General features: G+C 37.3%; 2 protein-coding genes across 2 annotated transcripts in view; both read left to right on the forward strand.

The window, feature by feature from the left end:
- Positions 1-22,026, forward strand: part of LOC113711208 (uncharacterized) — a 195,439-nt gene that overhangs the window by 17,734 nt on the left and 155,679 nt on the right. Inside the window, exon 5 of the mRNA XM_072066952.1 lies at positions 20,720-21,452. Coding sequence (XP_071923053.1) covers positions 20,720-21,452 — 733 coding nt within the window. The remainder of the gene's footprint in view (positions 1-20,719; positions 21,453-22,026) is intronic.
- On the forward strand, positions 19,021-20,711 carry LOC113711211 (uncharacterized). The gene is made up of 4 exons (XM_072067438.1): positions 19,021-19,625; positions 19,800-20,013; positions 20,164-20,593; positions 20,704-20,711. The coding sequence occupies exons 1-4, from the start codon at positions 19,021-19,023 to the stop codon at positions 20,709-20,711; spliced, it is 1,257 nt and encodes a 418-aa protein (XP_071923539.1).

Genomic DNA, 22,026 nt, shown 5'->3' on the forward strand with positions numbered 1-22,026 from the left:
TAGATTAACATAATCTTGAGGACCATGGTTTGATAATCCAGGATTTATCAAACCTACAGCCCGGAAAAATATGCCAAACCACCCTTCTCAAAACTGTAAACTCCTTCCATTCTATCCAACAGCCATTCCAACTCATGCAAACCCGTGAGCCAATCATCTGCATCAAATGGACTCGTCACTCGAAATGCAACCACAATGAGATCCGGATCAACTTTCTTGTCTTGGAACATGATGGCCTGTGTTGTGTAAAATTCCTCGTAGTCTGAGTAAAAAAGTAGGGAAAAGTTAGGAATGGAAAATAAAAATAAAAATAAAAATCTAGGGAGCAATTTATTTTCCTAAAACATGTTGTTTGGTTAAATAAGAAACATGACCTAAGAATTTTGCATTTGATTTCTTTAATTCCTGGGTCAAGCGCTTACCAACTTATAGAATGACTAAGTAATCAGCTCACCCTCATTTCATTGTCCGTGGTATATGGTAATTTTAAAGTTTATATAAAGTTCTTTTCAAAAAAAGTTTAATTTTCGTAAAGAAACTAATGAATAATAATTGTCATTTTCATGGGACAATACATAGCATTTCTCAAGGTGAGATGACTCACCCGGCCCCCACCCCTAAGCCCTCCAAAGGAATTGGATAATCATTTAGAAATCAAGGTGATCTACTGCCATCAACCTCCACCCTCTAAGCCACCTACTGTTTGCTGATAATTATATATATAGTAGGACAATTTTGCGGCCATTACAGATAAGGCTGCACCATACCTCTCGTCATTTGCTCCAATTCTGCTGTCTAAGTCCCATCTTGTGTGCAGACAACTTGTCTGGCCTCACCACCTTTCCAGCAAGCAATTAGAATACATTTTGATTATCTCACATCAATTTTAACTAAACTAAGCAATTCCTTCAATTAGGCATACTGTGTCATATAATCTTTCAAATAGGACCATCGTATTCCCCTTAAGCTGACTGTTTCTTTCAATCTTCTTATTGTCTAAATCTTTAATTGTTTCAAACGTGATACAGACCTATCCACTGAATAGAAGATAGCTACTAATCAAAGGAAGTGGATGAATACCATCGTTTACAAGATATGACATAGTTTATTTCAACAAGACTTCTAACTCATGAACCGACGAAATTGTCCCCCCTATTCGCATAGCGAAATTGGTAGTTGTCCGAATTTGAATTTGCATAAAAAACTCGTAGTCTATTTGACCCAATAAATAATTGTTCTCCAAATTGTTCACATGGGGTATGGGTTATATAATATTAGAAGAGATTAAGTTTGGATTAATTAATCTTCTCAACCGTGACCGGGCACGATATGGATTGTGGATCTTGTCTGAACACGATTAACCTAATTTCTGGGATATTATTTATTTTGGACATGTTAAGTAGGATCTGTTTAATACGTACAAGTTTGAATCTGCCATGAGAGACACAAAATCTTTTTTCATTTTTTTTTAACAAAAATCCTCTTTTGTTTTCTGGTGTAGTGTCCTTGCAGTTCTTAGTTGTCCAGGGATATGTATGTCAACAACAATGTGCTGCAGGCTAGTGGGGGTTTTGTCTTCTTTTGATTATGTGGAATACTTAATTGAATTATCAAACTATGACAAATACCCGAAGCTTGTTTCTCAAAAGGGGATTTTTTTTTTTGAAAATTCAATAGATTAACTTCACCAAATGGAAACGAACTTTAATACACTTGAGGTAATGTCCAATTTCCAGGAATTTCTAGGCTTTACGTGCCCACACGGAAGGAAAAGATCAAGAATATAATTAAGGGCTTGCCCCACTTGCACCTCTGGATGAATGTTGGGCTTGTTTTCTTGTTTTCTATACTTATTATGGATTCTAAGCAAAATAATTGAGGGGTTGAGCTGCATTGGTGTCATTTCAATTATTCTGGAATCCAAACAAGTTTATTGTAATAAGCGACAATTGAGATACTCTTTAAAATTAACTTTTGCTAAATATTAATGGCATTCCAGTGATCTTTTAACCATGTAAATTAGGTTTAGAAACACACGTACACACACACACATATATATATGTGTGTGTGTGTGTGTGTGTGTGAATTTACAACCATATATCCTTTCTATAAATTGTAAGATAACAAAAAAAGAGTAAAAAACTTTGGGAGTTCTTGAACTATAATCGTTGTCCACTTTTGGTCCTGATCTATTTTTTTATCTCCAACTGGCCCCTGAATAATTAAAAGTGCATAGTTTAAGAACTTCTTGCCATTTATACATAAATCCAAACGGAATTGAAGGATATTTTTTTCCAACATTAATCAAAAGCATCAAGAAATTAATCAAAAGTATTGAGGGTAGGAGTAGAAGTTCTAAGAAAAGAAAACCTTTCGTTTTCCTTGAACACTTCATAAATTTCTCTATAAAATTTCCAAATTCATTGATTTCATACTTGAGAGGGACATAAAAGATCTAATGAAATTTTGGCCACTCGGGTATGAAATCAATAAATTTAGGATTTTTGTAGAGAAATTCAATGAAGAGTTCAAGGAAAATTAAGGGTTTTCTCTTTTCAAGACTTCTACTCCTACTCTCGATACATTTTTTTATCAAGTTTTCAATACTTTAGATTATGGTCGGACAAAAATGCCGAAGAATTTTGGCAGAATTTATGTTTAAAATGGCCAAATTCCTTAAACTATACACTTTTAATTGTTCAAGAGATAGTCGGGGATAAAAAAATAGATCGAGAGTTAAAAAATGGACAACCATGACAGCTTAAGAGATCTTCAAGTTTTTTACTCTAAAAAAAAAGGTGATTGGAAGGGATGAGTTGAGTCGTATTAATGGAGGAAATGTAAATGAGAGATTTCTAATTTATAACCTCCAGTTTACACTAAAAAAAAGGTATGGACTTTTTTATCCTTTTTATTAGTAAATAAAGGTCCCGAGAAATGTTATAAAGAGTTTGATGTTGTTATAAGTCTGGAAACAAATGAAAGTAGGTCCTTTGTCGTGTTATCATAATACATAAACATAATAGAAAACCAGAGCCTCTCTATCTGTCAGATCAAATGGATTTAATCCTAATAAGTTTCTCCGCGTCATCTATAATTGGGACATCCTTAAATCATGTGTGCAACAATGGACGACATCTCAAGAAATCCTTCAAAGTATGGCATAAAAAATTCATCACCATAATTATCATGCTTTTATAGTGCTTAGGTGGCCAAGGTCGTGACCATCCCTTGACTTTGATTTTTCCGAATCCAACTGCTTTCAATAGTTTTAGTGCCAAGGTTGCCAAGGTCCTGTTGTCTACAACGCAGGTTTCTCGCCAATTTCCTTCGCGTAATTTCCACGAACAAAAATTAAGCTTAGACTATGAATGTGTGCATTAGCCATTTTAATTGTGCCAGTCAACAATATTTATCAACAAAATTATCACGCTTTTACAGTGGCGCTTTTTCTTTCGCCTAAGACTAGAAAAGATTTAACCAATAGGGCTGTTGGCCACCACCATAACCTTTAAGGTTGGATGGAGTGGGGCGTTAAGAGTTCAAATTTTACCTTCCACCATTTATCACTATATGTGGCTTACCACTTTAAGTGGTTTTAATCCATATAGGTACGTGGTGCACTCGTCTGATTCGATGATGGTTCAGTCACTGTCGATTCCTCATTGGGCCCAGTTGGGCCCTCCTCCTTAAAATAGACTAAAGTAGGAGCAGGTATAAAATAAACAAACATCGATTGATTAAAAACAAAGACTAGAAAAGATTTTGTGCTACTCAATCCTTTTCTTTTTTTTTTTTTGACAAGGGAATCCGGAACTGCTTCTTAGAGTGTACACTGGAGAAACCCCGCCTCGTGCAATAGCCCGCCAATCATATGGAGGGATAAGACGTACTAAACAAGTTCTATGTGAAGGGTAAATGTCCCAAAAGAGGTTCAAATCCAAATTGGCAGGAAAACATGATATCAATTCTATTATCTAGACCAACTAAAGAGACAATGCCACTCAATCCTTGCTCTTATATATTTCTTTTGGGCGAAAAACCTTAGCGGCTACTAAATTATTGGTCGGATAATGTTTTGGCCATCAAACTATTTTTCGTCACTAATTAGCCGCTAAACAACTTAGTTAGTAAATCCGTGATCATTTAGTGAATAATTGCTCTTAATCTATAAAATTAGCACTACCCGTGGCAAAGTGCAAAGGCAATTTTGTCTAACAACTATGTCACTCTATTTTACAAATTAACTGCTAATTTCACATATTAAGAGCAATGATCGATCAAATGGTCACGGATTTACTAATCATGTTGTTTAGTGGCCAATTGCTGGCGAAAAATAGTTTGACGATTAAGGGTCCGTTTGTTTCGGGTGAAAATGTTTTCCAGGAAAACATTTTCCTAATTTCCCGTGTTTGGTTGCACAAAAGTTACTGAAAACATTTTCCTATGTAAAATATTTTCACTCATCTTATGGAAAACAACTTCCCTTCCAAACTTACTGAAGTTGTTTTCTGAAATACATGCATCCCGCCTGTAGTATGTTCCAAACTTACTAAAAACATCTTGTAGTATGTTCTTTTTTTTTTTAGTGTAAACAGGAGGACTCGAATCCAATACCTCTTCCTTACACTCCCCCCCCCCGGTACTACCCAACCCTCCCCCTAGTATATTCAAAATTAAAAAAAAAACCTCATCATGTTCATCCTATGCTAGTAATTAGTTATGTATAATAGGGACATTCTTTTCTAGAAAAACTTTCAGCAGTGAGAGTGCAAGATATATGTCACAATAAGCATTGCATGTGATTGATATTTGATACTAAATGGCCAACAATTTGTTTATTGCTTAAGGAGATATTTTTTATTCATATATACATTTCTCCAAGATTTTTTAAAGTTAAACAATGAGATAAATTTTCTTATTTTGCATGGGAAGAAGTATGTAGTTATAATGTGTAGAAAGTAAAGATAGAGATAAAAGTGAAAATATTTCAAAAGTTAAACAAACACCAGAAAAATGAAGTAAGAAAATATTTTCAATAAGCTAACCAAACACCTGAAAATGATGAAAGGGAAATGATTTTCATGGAAAATTACTTCCACGGAAAATATTTTCCCAAGGAAAACATTTTACTTCCAACCAAACAGACCCTAAAACATGATCCAACCAATAGTTTAGTGGTCGTTAAGGTTTTTTACCCATTCCTTTTTGTTAGAAATGAGAAATGAGTTCGGGCTTTAACTCGCATTTTATCATCTTTATTGTGTTGATAAAGGGCTAAGATCATTTGTCCCAAAAATAATTAAGAAAGAAAAATAGGAGAGGCTTGAAGTTCCTAATTTACCTTCAATCAATATTACCTCCAATTCAAACTTGGTTGCTGATTGCCTAAATAACTACAAGGCGAATGGAAAAGGAAACAAGAAAACACAACCTTGATCTCTACGGCTCAATTACCTGCAAAAGGTGGGAAAATAATACGTTGGTATTAAACAGTAAAGACTGCATGTGAAAAGTGAAAAGCTCTTTTAACTCCTCTTGTATAGTACTTTGTTTTCTAAACCATTACCAAACCAAAAAATTTAGTGCGGAAAAATCTCCCTGCTCAATTTTCATCTTCAACTGTGAGATCCAAAATTTGAAACCTAAACTTTCAATAAGAACCTTCCCCCTGTTAATTAGGCAACCTGAACGGTTAAGTTGAACTTTATTCTTCATTCTTGTTATTTATATATATATATATATATATATATGGAAAAGTCTGAAGTAACGATCGTTATGATAACAAAACTGTTTTTATCTGATATAATAGGTAAAAATACTTTTAGTGACCATTTGATTACCTGTTGTACTAGTCATCTAAAAAAAATAGTACCTAAAATTTTGGTTTGTAAGTTTTACATAAAAAATAGTAAGTTAACTCAATAAATTAGTAACTTTTATGTCTCAAAAAGTAAATTTGAATAAATATGGAACTTACTTTTTTTTTGAAGTAAATTACTACTCTATATCTGAAACTTAGTTTTTGAGAGTAAGTTTAGTTCAAGTAATAGTAAGTTTTATAGATTAATAGTAAATATTGTTGATAGAATAGTAAATTTGGTTAATCATCAAAACTTACTAGTTTGTGGTCTAAATTTACTATTTTACTTAAAGAAACTTATATGAAACAAGTATTAGGAAGTTTATTTGAAATAATGCTAAGATTTTTTAATTAATAATTGAAGCTTAGTATTATAATTAGTAATTACTCGTAATGTAAATGTATGATACACAATTGTACGTATCATTTATAAATGTTATATGTTTTAAGCATTTTAAATATTCTATGAAAACCTTTTTTTTTTTGCATATGACCTTATAAAATATGTAAGAATAATTTGTCATATTATAAATTTTGAATTATTTTTGAATTTGTGAAATGTTAGAAAGTTTGGATAACAGTAACAACAAATCTTTCGAGTTATATATAGAATTACACTTATCTGGACATCACCATATTTTCTATAAATGAATTTTATGTAACCTGTTAAAATTATGAATTCACAAACGACTAAATCTGACTACTTAATGGCATATATTAGTCTAAATGACTAAAAAATTACTGTAATCATGTGTACGTTGATTGTTGAATTGAAATTTCCTTTATTACTAGTACAAGTTCTTCTAATCAAAGCAAAATAAAATCAAATATCTTTTCCTTTTGTATGCAGTAGTTATGCTTAATAGAAAATTATTAAATCATTTTTACAATACATAATTTCTCCTAAGATTAGTAACATTTTCCATGACCTCTAACCTTGTCAATAATACTAACCACCGACATGTAGATAATCTTAAAAGCAAAAGTCATCAATATGACAAAAAAATAATGTTTTCATGCTGAACGAAAAAATTGTGATTCTATATAGAATCGAAGAAATTCATCATGAAACATGCTGAACGAAAAAAATTGCTATTCTATGTAGAAGCTAAGAAATTCATCATGAACAAGAATGAATTGCAAAGTTATCACATTTCTAATTTCATATGCATCCAGAATTTCATGCAGCATTAGTTTAGAAAAACTTTCTTTTTTCACACTAAGGAACCAATTCCAGTCTCTACGTCTCTATTATTTTTTCTTTAACAATTAAATGGGATCAAAGTTGGTAGCAGTAAAATACTAAATAAATTTAATTCCATTTCAAACTCTAGTTAATTGTATACTAATATTTTACACCACAATCAATTGAGCACCAATTTTCCTTTTTTTAAGTAGCTATTATTTATTTTATTACTTAGGTTAAATATTTACATATAAAATAATTGCAATAAAATGCCAATCCTCAGATCAATGGAACTTCAATTATTGTTAATAAAACTAATTTTGCACTGATAAAAATTAGTCTACAGAATCAAAAGTCAATGGCAACAATTGCTAAAATATAGCAATTTTTAATAATGGGAAAATAAACAACTAAGTTCCCAAAATATTTCACTTTTATTGTTTAAAATATCTCAACTTGTTGACTAAATTCAAAATAATTCTATTGTCAAAAATATTTTTTCTCAAATTAACTTTCATGATTAGATGTGAGATACAAATTGATTTGATAACTGACTTGTTCATACTTGAAATTTATACTTGTGTTTGACTCTAAGTCGATTGAAGAGCTATCTCATCGACTTATACTTGTACTCGTGGGGATGCCCAAAACTCATTGACTAACCTTGCGACTCGAGCCGGCATGGGCTTGGTCGAGAAATTTGGCAAACCATGAGAAAACCATAAAGGTTGATCTTTTAAGATCTTACTTGGCATACTCGAGTAATTTTGCCTTTTCTATTCAACATACGGGGCCGGTAGGGGGTGTAACAGTGGACGGAATTTTGATGAAATTGGAGTCTACGGGGGAGAGTCAACGTGTGATATTTTGGATCAAGACCTTGGCAAAGCTGTGTAGAATTAGCTCTTGAGAGTTTCCGTATCCTTATTGATTGTGTTTTACTTTTCCTTAGGGTTTAGGGTATGATACAACGTTATTTTAACAACAACAAAAATTTTTTACTAATTATTTTAGGTACCATTTTATACATGAACTAAATTTAATTTAAATTATACAATAGATTATATATGCATGTGATTTTCATTTATAATTATTGGATCCTATTCTTATGAACAATTTCCAAAGGAAAAAATCCAGATCATACGAATTTTCTTATATTAATTGTTATACTAATTTTGTCATTTTTATTATTATATTATTTCTCATTTTGTTTAGGCTTTTACTCTTATTATTTCTTGTGTCTCAAATGTAAATTTATTAAAACTTGATCATCTTATTATATTCATAGGTGTTAAATTATAAAAATTTTGATATATAAACAAGTAATATTCTATATATAACTAGGAAGATTTGTTGTTATTGTTATCCAAACTTTCAAACTTTTCAAAAATTGAAAATGATTAAAAACTTATAATACGACAAAATTTTATTACATATTTTACAAGATTATGTGAAAAGTCAAACTATTTTTCATAGTATTTTAAAATATATAAATAATTTTTTTTAAATTATACCTATAATCATGTATTATACAGATATATTATGAGTACTTACTAACTAAGGTACTAAAAATTAATCTGTAAGGATCGAAGACAACCAATCGAAAAGCTAATCGATAAGCAATTAGAAGATCGCAATATAACAATAAGTAAATAAAAGGGAAAGAGTTGCAAACCAATTAACTACACAGCTCCTCTTGAGCTTGTAGATTAATTCAAATAAGCTTCTTCAAATTGATGAATTACAATCACTCTTGCGTACAAAGGAAGGTTCACCTCCTCCTTACCCCGAACACCACTCGGTCAAGCCAGGACGTTTTACTATCCCTCAGGACAACCCTCACAGAGCTACACTCATGAAAGATTCACTCACAAATGAAAAGCTTATAATGAACCTCACACCACTAAGACTACAAATCTTCTTTGATGAGTATTTTCTCACTAAAATCACTCTAGATCTTTTGTATCTTCAGTGTGCAAAAGTTGTTTGAAGTATCTGACCAACCACTATTTATATAGGATCAAGAAAGTGCCTCATTAGTGCTTCCAACGGATAGAAAGTAGCTGAAGAGTCAACTAGCCGTTGGAGTGTCGGACGTCCGATGCTTGCGTCCGACAGCAGGCAGTGAGTTTGAAAAATTTTCTTCAATTCTATCGGACGTCCGATAGGCTGGTTTTCTGCGTCCGAAGGTATGATGTAAAATTGAGAATTTTTCTTCAATTCCTTAGGACGTCCGGTAGGCTGGTTTTCTGCGTCCGAAGATACTCAATGGTTGTCGGACGTCCGATGCAGTCTTTTTGAGCGTCCGACAGCTTTCAGCAACCTTTGTCTTCTTTCAATTGCACTTGCTCATGGAATCAAATAACTTCATAACTGAAAGTATATCTTGAAGAGATATTAGTATCATCCATTTGTTTTGTAAACATCAAAAGATAGGAATCAAGATCAACATAATCATTAATGAAACATCTTATCGTTATTTCGAATAAATTTCCTAATACTAGTTTGAAAAATGTTTTAAAGTAAAATAGTACATGCATCTCATAAATCAGTAAGTTTTGATTATTAATCAATTTTACCATGTTATCAGTAAGAATTACTATTTATGTATAAAAACTTACTATTACTTGAATTAAACTTAGTTTCTAAAAAGTAAGTTTGGGATATAAAATAGTAATTTATTTATTTAAAAAGTAAGTTTAATATTTATTCCAATTTACCTTTTGAAGTATAAAAGTTACTATACCCTAAGAATTTGTGGGGATTTCTTCTACAAGATCATTTGCAGAGAAGATGAAAAATAAAAGTATTCATAGTTGGGAAAATTATAATTTATCTTTGCTATTTCTAGCTGAATTGAGGCCAGTGGAATTCAGGCCCGAGAAAGTGTATCGGACCGAAAGTGTATCCTCATTTGGCCGAAAAGTGTATCCCCAAGATGTAGTTCAGTAATAAGCCATTACCTACGCTACATATGAGATTGAAAGACTGAAAATATACATTTTTTTCAGTTATTTTTGGAGAATCAAGGACCAAGTAAATGATAACCTTCAGCAGAGGCAACCAACTTTGGAGAGGTAAAACCGTTTTAGAAATTGGTGATTTTTTACTTAAATATGGAAATTTTTTACTTTTAGTATTAGTAAGTTTAATTTAAACAAAAGTAAATTTTGTCAAATAATAAGTAAATTAAATTACTCAAAGTGTAAATTTCTATTTCTGACTAAAACATATCTTTTAGGCATACACTTACTAGTTTTAATTAATGATAGGTTGTAATTTTACTATTTATTTTATTATTAATTTTCCCTATTACCTGACTTGATGTGGATTAATTGCTGGATTCTACTCATTTTCCGTAGTTTGCATTGATTTCAGGAAGTAGATAAAAAATACCACAACTAATGCCACTTTGGCAGTCATCGGAAGAGAAATTAAAATAGAAGGTTTGGAAGGGCATTTTTGGAAGACAAGGCACACAAGCCCCTTTGCGGTCATTTTGGGCTGAAGTGCTCTTTTCCCTGGATGGGCCGCACAATGCGAAGAGGGGGAGATCATCGGATACAAAAGCTCTGTTTTGAAACTCGGACCGGACCGGCCGGTCGAACCGGGAACCGGCCAGGTAGCCGGTCCGAGTCACATTAAATAACCGGAAATTTAAAACCCGGTCAAAGCCGGTCAAAAACCGGGTTTTACCGGATTTGACCGGGTAAAAATCGGTTTTTCCGGTTCAACAGTAATTTTTTTAAAAAAAAATTCAAACTTTTTAATATTATGTTTTGACCCCCTAAATTGTTAAAACTTATTGATATACCTCAAATATTTGATACTTTATAAATATTATCCTAAAATTTGATGTTATTTTTCAATTAAATTCATAATTTTAATTCTAAACTTGTTAATATTTATTAAATAATATAAATTGCTACTTGATTGTTCTAATTTCTTTGTATTTTTTTGTTAAATATATTTGAAACATCAAATATATATGAATATACCTTTATTAATATCAATATATTATCAGATATTATATATATATAATATTTTAATTTTTAAATAATTTTTATTTATGACGTCATCCGGTTCGACCCCTATCGACCCCCGGTCGAACCCATTGACCCCTGACCCCTGACCTCGGCCGAGTCACTATCCGGTCCGGTTCTGAAAACATAGTACAAAAGAGGCATTGCAGAGGATGGAGGGGGGGTCACTTTTCTTGGAGTTTTGTAGCCGCACTTTTTGACTTTTCTTTTGAGCCTTTATAGGCAATCTCCACGGTTGAAATGGGGACAAGGAGTACTAGCTTAGCAATTCATTAGCTCTTCCTGGAGAATTCCTTTTCGGCTTGCTCTCACGCATGCCAGGAGAAGTGGAGCTAGCCACTTTGACTTTTCCTCCTTGTACCTTTTGAGTGGCTTCACTCTACGGATGCTAGAAACAATTAAGAGACTCAATTGTTACCTGTAAACTTTCATTTGCCTTTCAATTGTTCGACGAATTGCGGCTCCTGAAATGCAGTCAATGGCCGTGACTTTTGCTGGAATTTCCCGCGGACTTAGTTCATCAAATATGAACTAATTTTCTCATTCTAGTCAAGAAATAACGGATGCTTTGAATCACCTAAAAATTGTGAGATCGTTTTAATTTAATCTTTCCCTTTTATTTATTGGTATTCGCATATTCCTTGTTTGCTATGCTTATGATTATTTAATTAATTGATTGTCTTGGATCCAGAAAATTAATTGATTTGGTAACCTATTGTCAATTAGGACCTTGAATCCGTAATTGTTTAATTGTCCTGAAATAGTGACAGCTGGCACGATTAGATTCGTGTCAAGGGGATACGCGGGCTAATCTAAAATAACCCTGGTAGTGTGTTATTTGGTTAGAATAGGGCTCCTCTAATACGTAAGGCAATTGGGGAATTAAATTCTACGGGCGTACCTAGGATTATTTCTCAATTAGAGCAGTGATTAACGGGTGTATCTTAATCGCCGACACAGTAAGAAGGGGTTGACTGCCATCGCTTGTTTGGTAGTTATAACCTATTTATTGATGAATAATTGGAATTGCCTTTGCTTCAATGATCAATTAGGTGAACCATTGCTAAAGTTATTTCTTGGCTGGACTTTTAATTAATATTACCTTAATTTGAGTGAATTGCCATTTTGACTTTTAGTTGCCTACTTTATCTTATTTTTGAGTGTTTTCTTGTTTTAATTGATTTGGGCTTTAATTATTATTACTCTGAGTTCAGTGAATCATTGTTTAATTCCTAGTCAGTTATTTATTTTTATTTTTATTTTCATTTTCTTATTTGAATTTATTTGATTGGCATCATTCCTACAAAATCACCCCCTGTGTTACTTTGAATTTCTTAAGAAACAAATATACCCAATCCCTGTGGATACGACCCTACTTGCCCTGTCTACTAGTTCATAATTATTTGTGAAAAGAAATAACCATTCCATTCGAGTATATCGGATTAAGCAAACTCTTCGGGAACAGGGTGAATCAAGTAACCCATTGCACACCTAGAGTCCCTGCTCCAGTACTTGAAATTGGGTTTTGGTCATTTTAACTGGCAATTAGGTTTAATTTTATTATTGCACAGGCTTCGACACCCTGTCAATTTTTGGCGCCGTTGCCGGGGACTGGCGTTATTATTTGTTTCTTTTTAAATTCATTTTTTTGTCCTAATTTTCTGGTTTTCTTCTAGTGTATGCCTCGATTTTCTCGTACAGGTGATTTGATTTTTGACCCTGAGGTAGAGAAGACCGCGCGTAGAACGGGAAAGGAAACCAAACAGCTTAGAGAGGAGCACTCCAGTGCTGCATCTCAGAGACCTGAGCCAAGAGTTGATCCAACAGATTCGTTTGGTGACACTTCAAGTGACTCTGACCAGGAGGAAGGAACCATGGCTAATGCACGAACATTAAGGGAGTTGGCTGCCCCTAATTTAAATCAGCAGCCTCTATGCATTACCTTCCCCACCTTAAATGATAACACTCCATTTGAACTAAAATCTGGTCTGATTCAACTTTTACCCTCTTTTCATGATTTACCAGGTGAAGAGCCGTATAAGCATCTGCAGGAATTTGATGTCGTGTGCAACAGTATGAAACCCCCGGGAATCTCAGAAGAGCAAATAAAAATGTGGGCATTCCCTTTCTCATTGAAAGACTCTGCAAAGGACTGGTTATACTACCTGCCACCAGGTAGCATTACCACGTGGGATCAGTTGCAGAGAAAATTTCTAGAGAAATACTTTCCTGCATCCAGGGCTGCAAGTCTAAGGAAAGAAATTTGCGGGGTTAAGCAGCACCCAGGGGAGTCACTCTATGAGTACTGGGAGCGGTTCAAGAAGTTGTGCCATAAGTGCCCCCAGCACCAGATAAGCGAGCAGCTGCTCATACAGTAGTTTTATGAGGGGCTCCTTTCCAGAGACAGGAGCATAATTGATGCTGCAAGTGGAGGGGCACTGGTGAACAAAACCCCTCAGGAAACACGGGAGTTAATAGAGGGGATGGCAGAGAATTCACAACAATTCGGTACAAGAGAGGATGTCCCAATACGTAAGGTGAATGAGGTAGAGACACCCTCTATGCAGCAGCAGCTAACTGAGTTGACCGCGTTTGTTAGGCAACTGGCTGTGAGAAATGCATCACAAGCCATGGTATGCGGGATTTGCACTGGTATAGGTCACTCTGCAGACATGTGCCCAATGATTCAGGAAGAAACTGCAGAACAGGTGAACATGGCTGACCACGCGCCCGCGCCAAGAAAGCAGTACGACCCTTACTCAAGCACCTACAACCCCGGGTGGAGAGATCATCCCAACCTCAGTTATGGAGGAAATAGGCAGCCCAACTATGCACCGAACATGCAGTCTAATTTCATGCCAAATAAGCAACCGGGGTACCAGCAGCAATACCAACCCCGACCACCTCCGCCCCCGAGCTCTGGTCCATCTTTGGAGGAGATGATGAAACAAATGATGGCAACCATTATGCAAAATCAGCAAAGGACGGAGGCAACCATTATGCAAAATCAGCAAAGGACGGACTCCGAAATGCAGGACATAAGGAATCAGATAAGTCAAATGGCCACAACAATCAACCGCTTGGATTCCCAGAACCAAGGTAAATTGCCGTCTCAACCTGAATTAAATCCGAAGAACGTGAGCGCAATGACCCTAAGGAGCGGGAAGGAAATTCAAGGGCCTGAACCTGTGATCCCTAAGGACAAGGATGAGGAGAAGATCGAAAATGAACTTGAGAGGGAGGACAGCAATGGTGCAGATCCAAAGGTACTTCCAGACCCAATAATTACAATTAAAACTAACCCGCCTCCTTTTCCTAGCAGGTTGGAAAAATCGAAGAAGCAGGATAAGGAGAAGGAGATTTTGGAGGTGTTTCGCAAGGTGGAGATAAATATCCCCCTCTTACACGCCATCAAACAAGTACCAAAATATGCTAAGTTCCTAAGGGACTTGTGTGTCAATCGAAGGCGATTGAGGGGAGATGAAAGGGTTATTGTTGGGGAGAATGTGTCAGCGGTCCTGCAGAGAAAGTTTCCACCCAAGTGCGGGGACTCAGGTATGTTTACTATCCCCTATAGGATAGGTAATACTGTGATTAGAAGGGCCATGTTGGATCTGGGAGCATCAATTAATGTCATGCCTAAATCTATCTATACTTCTCTGAAATTAGGTCCATTAAAAGAAACTGGAATAATCATTCAATTAGCTGACCGAACTAATGCATATCCTGATGGGTTGGTTGAAGATGTGTTGGTAAAAGTAAATGATTTGGTGTTTCCAGCTGATTTTTATGTACTTGATATGGATGATGACCACTCCCCTGATCCCTCACCTTTGTTGTTAGGTAGACCCTTTATAAGCACAGCACAAACAAAAATTGATGTTAATAAGGGTACCTTATCCATGGAATTTGATGGTGAAACTGTGCATTTTAATATCTTTGATACTATGAAATACCCCTCAAATTCTAACTTTAGCTCAATTTTCTCTGTGAGTGCTATTGACCCTACAGTGCAGGAAGTGTTTGAAACTGTTGGCAGGGATGAGCTGGAGGTGACTTTAACCAAGCACCTCGAGTTGGAGACAACTCCTAAGGTGGAGTGGAGTGAGGATCTAAAATGCACAAAAGGTGCATTACACTCATTGCCGACCACCTCAAAAAGGTATGAAGTCTTGCCTATTTTTATTCCCGAGCCTCACCAGAAGGTATTGCCATCTGTGGTGCAGGCACCTGTAGTGGAGTTGAAACCTCTACCAGAGCACCTGAAGTATGCGTATTTGGGTGACAACGAGACACTCCCGGTAATTATCTCATCTGCACTCTCAAAAACGCAGGAGGAGAAGTTGATCCGAGTCCTTAGAAAGCATAAAGAGGCGATAGGATGGACCATCACAGACATCAAGGGGATCAGCCCGGCCGTCTGTATGCATCGGATTAGATTGGAAGAGGATGCTAAACCTGTTCGGCATGCTCAAAGGAGGTTCAACCCCCTCATGATGGAAGTTGTAAAAAAGGAGATTTTGAAATTGCTAGATGTGGGGATTATTTTTGCAATATCAGATAGCCCCTGGGTGAGCCCGGTCCAGGTAGTCCCAAAGAAGGCAGGAGTGACGGTAGAGGCTAACCAAACCGGTGAACTTGTGCCAGTGCGTAAGCCCACTGGATGGAGGCAATGTATAGACTACCGTAGGCTAAACGCCGTCACCAAAAAGGACCATTTCCCTCTCCCATTCATTGACCAAATGGTTGAACGTTTGTCTTGTAGGGCTTACTATTATTTTTTGGATGGATTTTCAGGATACTTTCAGATAGCAATTGCCCCAGAGGATCAAGAGAAGACAACCTTCACGTGCCCGTTCGGGACCTTTGCTTATAGACGAATGCCATTTGGGTTGTGCAATGCACCTGCAACATTCCAGAGGCGTATGGTAAGTATTTTTTCTGAATATGTGGAGAAAATTATTGAAGTTTTTATGAATGATTTCAGTGTGTATGGTGATAGTTTTGATACATGTCTAGACAACCTGAAATTGATCCTGATAAGGTGTATAGAGACTAATCTCGTGCTTAATTGGAAAAAATGTCATTTTATGGTTGAGCACGGGATAGTGATAGGGTATAATTTGTTAGTAATTTTATTATTAATTTTCCTTTTCATCCATGATAAATATTGTGTTAATTGCTGATATCTACTCATATTTGGTATCTGGACTTAATTTCAGGAATGAAACAGAAAACTACCAGAAAGGAGGGATTTTATGAAGAATATGGAGACTTCTAAGGGCTTCAATTCTTGGGCCCTTGGATTGGTGGGGACCACAAAGCTATAAGTCATTTGGGCTCTTCAAAGAAAGCTACGTAAAAGAGACTTGGAACAAGAAGTACTTTGGAGGCTTTGTCCACATGTGTGGGGACCACCTATATAGCTTTAGTCTATCTTTCTTTTGTTTCTTAAATAGGGAGAACGTAGGGAAAGAAGACATCTCTAGCTTTAGTTTATCTTTTAGTTTAGTTTTTAGCCTAGTCTTTAGTTTTTCTTTTCTTCTCCTGACTGGCCTCTGACACACGCCAGGTGTTCGACAATATTCCCCAACGGGAAAAACACCTTTTATTCCTTGCTTCCTAATAGAAAACGCAATGCCTTTGCAATTTATTAATTCGTGTGGTGATTTCATTATGCGGCGTGGCTAAGCCTTCCATCTAGTCAAGGGTCAACTCGACGGCGCAGTCCCGAAAATCTGTGAGATCTACTTAGTTTTCACGCGTTCCTTAATTTATTAATATTTGCACGTTGTCTGCTTGAATTTTCATGGGATTATTTTATTAATTGGATGTCAAGGGCCCGATGTTCAATGTGATTTATTAATCTCGTGCCAATTTAGTCAATTAAATCCGTAATTGTTTGATTGATTAATATTAGTGGCAACTGGTGTGTTTATACATTAGGGGAACGTGCGATCTAATTTAAATAACCCTCGTAGCGTGTTATTGATTAGGGCTAGGTTTTTCTAGTTATTAATGCAATTGGAAAATTACTTCCTATGGTCGTACCTAGGAGTATTTGCTGATTAGGGGTAATCAACGGTCGTACCTTGGTTATCAATAATTTAAGGAAAAATTGGTCGTCAGACTATAACTAGCCTATTAATACATTAAGTGAACATCTCTTGCATCAATGATCGGATGATTGGACTGTGCCAGAGTAGTTGCGTCCTTGGCTAGAATTTATTTATACTTGATTTAATTCCTGCTAAACTTGTGCTAGTTAATTATTTGTTTTTAGTTGGATTGTTTAATTATTTTTAGTTGTCTATCCACAAAAACACCCCTCTTTGTCACTGTGAGTTTGAAAAGAAACAATTACTCCCAGTCCCTGTGGATTCGACCCTGCTTACCGCTGTCTACAGAAATTACTTTTAGTTTGAGCAGGTTTTATTATTGCACAGGCTGACAACCTGTCAATTTTTGGCGCCGTTGCCGGGGACTGGCGTTATTATTTGTTTCTTTTCAAATTCATTTTTTGTCCTAATTTTCTGGTTTTCTTCTAGTGTATGCCTCGATCTTTTCGTACAGGTGATTTGATTTTTGACCCTGAAGTAGAGAAGATCGCGCGTAGAACGAGGAAGGAAACCAGACAGCTCAGAGAGGAGCACTCCAGTGCTACATCTCAGAGACCTGAGTCAGGAGTTGAACCAACAGATTCATTTGGTGACACTTCGAGTGACTCGGAGCAAGAAGAAATTCCCATGGCTAATGCACGAACATTAAGGGAGTTGGCTGCCCCTAATTTAAATCAGCAGCCTTTGTGCATTACTTTCCCGAGTTTGAGTGAAAACACTTCATTTGAGTTAAAATCTGGTTTGATTTCTCTTTTACCCTCTTTCCATGGTTTACCAGGTGAGGAGCCGTATAAGCATCTGCAGGAGTTTGATGTCGTGTGCAACAGCATGAAGCCCCCGGGCATTACAGAAGAGCAGATAAAAATGAGGGCATTTCCCTTCTCCTTGAAAGATTCTGCGAAGGACTGGCTGTACTACCTGTCACCAGGTAGCATCACCACTTGGGACCAATTGAAGAAAAAAATTTTGGATAAATATTTTCCTGCGTCCAGGGCTGCAAGTCTGAGGAAAGAAATTTGTGGGATCAAGCAGCACCCAGGGGAGTCACTCTATGAGTATTGGGAACGGTTCAACTTCTTGTTGCACAAGTGTCCCCAGCACCAGATAAGTGAGCAGTTGCTCATTCAGTATTTTTATGAGGGGCTCCTTTTTGGGGACAGGAGCATAATTGATGCTGCAAGTGGAGGGGCACTGGTGAACAAAACCCCTCAAGAAGCACGGGAGTTGATTGAGAGGATGGCAGAGAATTCACAACAATTCGGTACGCGAGAGGATTGTCCAATACGCAGGGTGAATGAGGTAGAGACACCCTCCATGCAGCAGCAGCTAACTGAGTTGACCGCGTTTGTTAGGCAACAGGCTGTGAGAAATGCATCACAAGCCAGGGCATGCGGGATTTGCACTGGTATAGGTCACTCTGCAGACATGTGCCCAATGATTCAGGAAGAAACTGCAGAACAGGTGAACATGGCTGACCACGCGCCGCGCCGAGGAAGCAGTACGACCCTTACTCAAGCACCTACAACCCCGGGTGGAGAGATCATCCCAACCTCAGTTATTGAGGGAATAGGCAACCCAACTTTACACCGAACAGGCAGTCTAACTTTGTGCCAAATAAGCCACCAGGGTACCAGCAGCAATACCAATCCCGACCACCTCCGCCCCCAAGCTCTGGTCCATCTTTGGAGGAGATGATGAAACAAATGATGACAAACCATGGCGCAAAATCAACAAATGATGACAACCATGGTGCAAAGTCAGCAAAGGACGGACTCCGAAATGTAGGATATAAGGAATCAGATAAGTCAAATGGCCACAACAATCAACCATTTGGATTCCCAGAACCAAGGGAAGCTGCCATCTCAACCTGAGTTGAACCCGAAGAATGTGAGCGCCATGACTCTGAGGAGCGGGAAGGAAATTCAGGGGCCTGAACCTGTGATCCCTAAGGATAAGGATGAGGAAAAGATCGAAAATGAGCTTGAAAGGGAGGACAGCAATGGTGCAGACCCAAAGGTACTTCCTGACCCAGTAATTACAGCTAAAACTAACCTGCCTCCTTTCCCTAGCAGGTTGAAAAAATCGAAGAAGCAGGATAAGGAAAAGGAGATTTTGGAGGTTTTTCGCAAGGTTGAGATAAACATCCCCCTCTTAGACGCAATCAAACAAGTACCAAAATATGCCAAATTCCTAAGGGACTTGTGTGTCAACCGAAGGCGATTGAGGGGAGATGAACGGGTTATTGTTGGGGAGAATGTGTCAGCGGTCCTGCAGAGAAAGTTTCCACCCAAGTGCGGGGACCCAGGTATGTTTACTATCCCCTGTAGGATAGGGAACACTGTGATTAGAAGGGCCATGTTGGACTTGGGAGCATCAATTAATGTCATGCCTAAATCTATATATGCTTCTCTAAAGCTAGGTCCATTAAAAGAAACTGGAATAATCATTCAATTAGCTGACCGCACTAATGCATATCCTGATGGGTTGGTTGAAGATGTGTTGGTGAAAGTTAATGATTTGGTGTTTCCAGCTGATTTTTATGTACTTGATATGGATGATGATCACTCCCCTGATCCCTCACCGTTGTTATTGGGTAGACCCTTTATGAGCACAGCACAGACAAAAATTGATGTTAATAAGGGTACCTTATCCATGGAATTTGATGGGAAAATTGTGCACTTTAATATCTTTGATACTATGAAATATCCCTCAAACTCCAACTTTAGCTCAGTTTTTTCTGTGAGTGCTATTGACCCTGCGGTGCAGGAAGTATTTGAAACTGTTGGCAGGGATGAGTTGGAGGTAGCTTTGACCAAGCACCTCGAGTTGGAAACAACTCCTGAGGTGGAGTGGAGTGAAGATCTAAAATGCACAATAGGTGCATTACACTCATTGCAGACCACCACGAAAAGATATGAAGTCTTACCTATATTTACTCCCTAACCTCACCAGAGGGTATTGCCATCTGTGGTGCAGGCACCTGTACTGGAGTTGAAACCTCTACCAGAGCACCTGAAATATGCATATCTGGGTGATAATGAGACACTCCCGGTGATTATCTCATCGGCACTGTCAAAAACCCAGGAGGAGAAACTGATCCGGGTCCTTAGAGAGCATAAAGAGGCGATAGGTTGGACAATTGCTGACATTAAGGGAATCAGCCCGGCCATCTGTATGCACCGGATTAGACTAGAAGAGGATGTCAAACCTGTTAGGCAGGCTCAAAGGAGGCTTAATCCCCTCATGATGGAAGTTGTAAAGAAAGAGATTTTAAAATTGCTAGATGTGGGGATCATCTTTGCAATATCTGATAGCCCTTGGGTGAGTCCGGTCCAAGTAGTCCCAAAGAAGGCAGGAGTAACGGTAGAAGCCAACCAAACGGGTGAGCTCGTACCAGTACGCAAGCCCACTGGATGGAGGCAGTGTATAGACTACCGTAGGCTAAATGCCGTCACTAAAAAAGACCATTTCCCTCTCCCTTTCATTGATCAGATGGTTGAACGTCTAGCTTGTAGGGCTTACTATTGCTTTTTGGATGGATTTTCAGGATATTTTCAGATAGCAATTGCACCAGAGGATCAAGAGAAGACAACCTTCACATGGCCGTTCGGGACCTTTGCCTATAGACGAATGCCATTTGGATTATGCAATGCACCTGCAACGTTCCAGAGATGTATGGTAAGCATCTTTTCTGAGTATGTTGAGAAAATAATAGAGGTTTTCATGGATGATTTCAGTGTGTATGGTGATAGTTTTGATACGTGTCTAGATAACCTGAAATTGATCCTGATAAGGTGTATAGAGACTAATCTCGTGCTTAATTGGGAAAAATGTCATTTTATGGTTGAGCACGGGATAGTCCTGGGTCATATTGTATCATCTAAGGGCATCGAGGTTGACAAGGCTAAAATAGACGTTATTTCTGCATTACCTTACCCCGCAAATGTGCGGGAGGTGCGTTCTTTTCTTGGGCATGCAGGTTTTTATCGAAAGTTCATCAAGGATTTTTCAAAAATTGGGGCCCCATTGTTCCAACTCTTGCAAAAGGATGTAGCCTTCGAGTTTAATGACAAGTGTGAGAGAGCCTTTGACAAGCTGAAGGAATTGTTGACTTCACCCCCAATCATCCAGCCCCCCGATTGGAGTTTGCCATTTGAAATCATGTGCGATGCCAGTGATCATGCTGTTAGGGCTGTACTGGGGCAAAGAGTAGGAAAGGCGGCTCATGTCATCTATTACGCATCCCGGGCCTTGAATGGAGCCCAGTTGAATTATTCCACCACTGAGAAGGAGCTTCTTGCGGTTATTTTTGCTTTAGAAAAATTCAGGTCATATTTGTTAGGAGCTAAAGTAATTGTATTTTCTGATCATGCAGCGTTAAGGTACCTAATGACCAAGAAGGATGCCAAACCGAGACTCATCAGGTGGATATTGCTACTACAGGAATTTGACCTTGAGATAAGGGACAAAAAAGGCTCAGAAAATCTAGTAGCAGACCATTTGAGTCGCATACCAGTTGGGGAGGACAATGAGCCATTGAAGGATGCATTCCCTGAAGAGCATTTATTTTCCTTGCATTCTCAATTGCCTTGGTATGCTGACCTGGTCAATTATTTGGTAACTGGTAATTTTCCTGCAGGTTGGCCAAAATCGAAGAGGGATAAATTGAAGAGCGACGCCAAGTATTTTATCTGGGATGACCCGTACCTGTGGAAGAGGTGTGCAGATCAGGTAATGAGGAGATGTGTAAGTGAAATGGAATTCCAATCGATTCTAGCTTTTTGTCATACTTTTGCCTGTGGAGGTCATTTTGGA

This window comes from Coffea arabica, chromosome 10e, assembly GCF_036785885.1.
Source record: "Coffea arabica cultivar ET-39 chromosome 10e, Coffea Arabica ET-39 HiFi, whole genome shotgun sequence".
Taxonomy (NCBI): Eukaryota; Viridiplantae; Streptophyta; class Magnoliopsida; order Gentianales; family Rubiaceae; genus Coffea; species Coffea arabica.

What these genes read in the sequence shown, in the direction of transcription:
- LOC113711211 (XM_072067438.1), top strand. Translation starts at nt 19,021, where the DNA reads ATGGCCACAACAATCAACCATTTGGATTCCCAGAACCAAGGGAAGCTG. An exon ending in TCTATATATGCTTCTCTAAA is followed by an intron (nt 19,626 to 19,799) that starts GCTAGGTCCATT and finishes CTCACCGTTGTT; the next exon opens with ATTGGGTAGACCCTTTATGA. An exon ending in TTGGCAGGGATGAGTTGGAG is followed by an intron (nt 20,014 to 20,163) that starts GTAGCTTTGACC and finishes TAACCTCACCAG; the next exon opens with AGGGTATTGCCATCTGTGGT.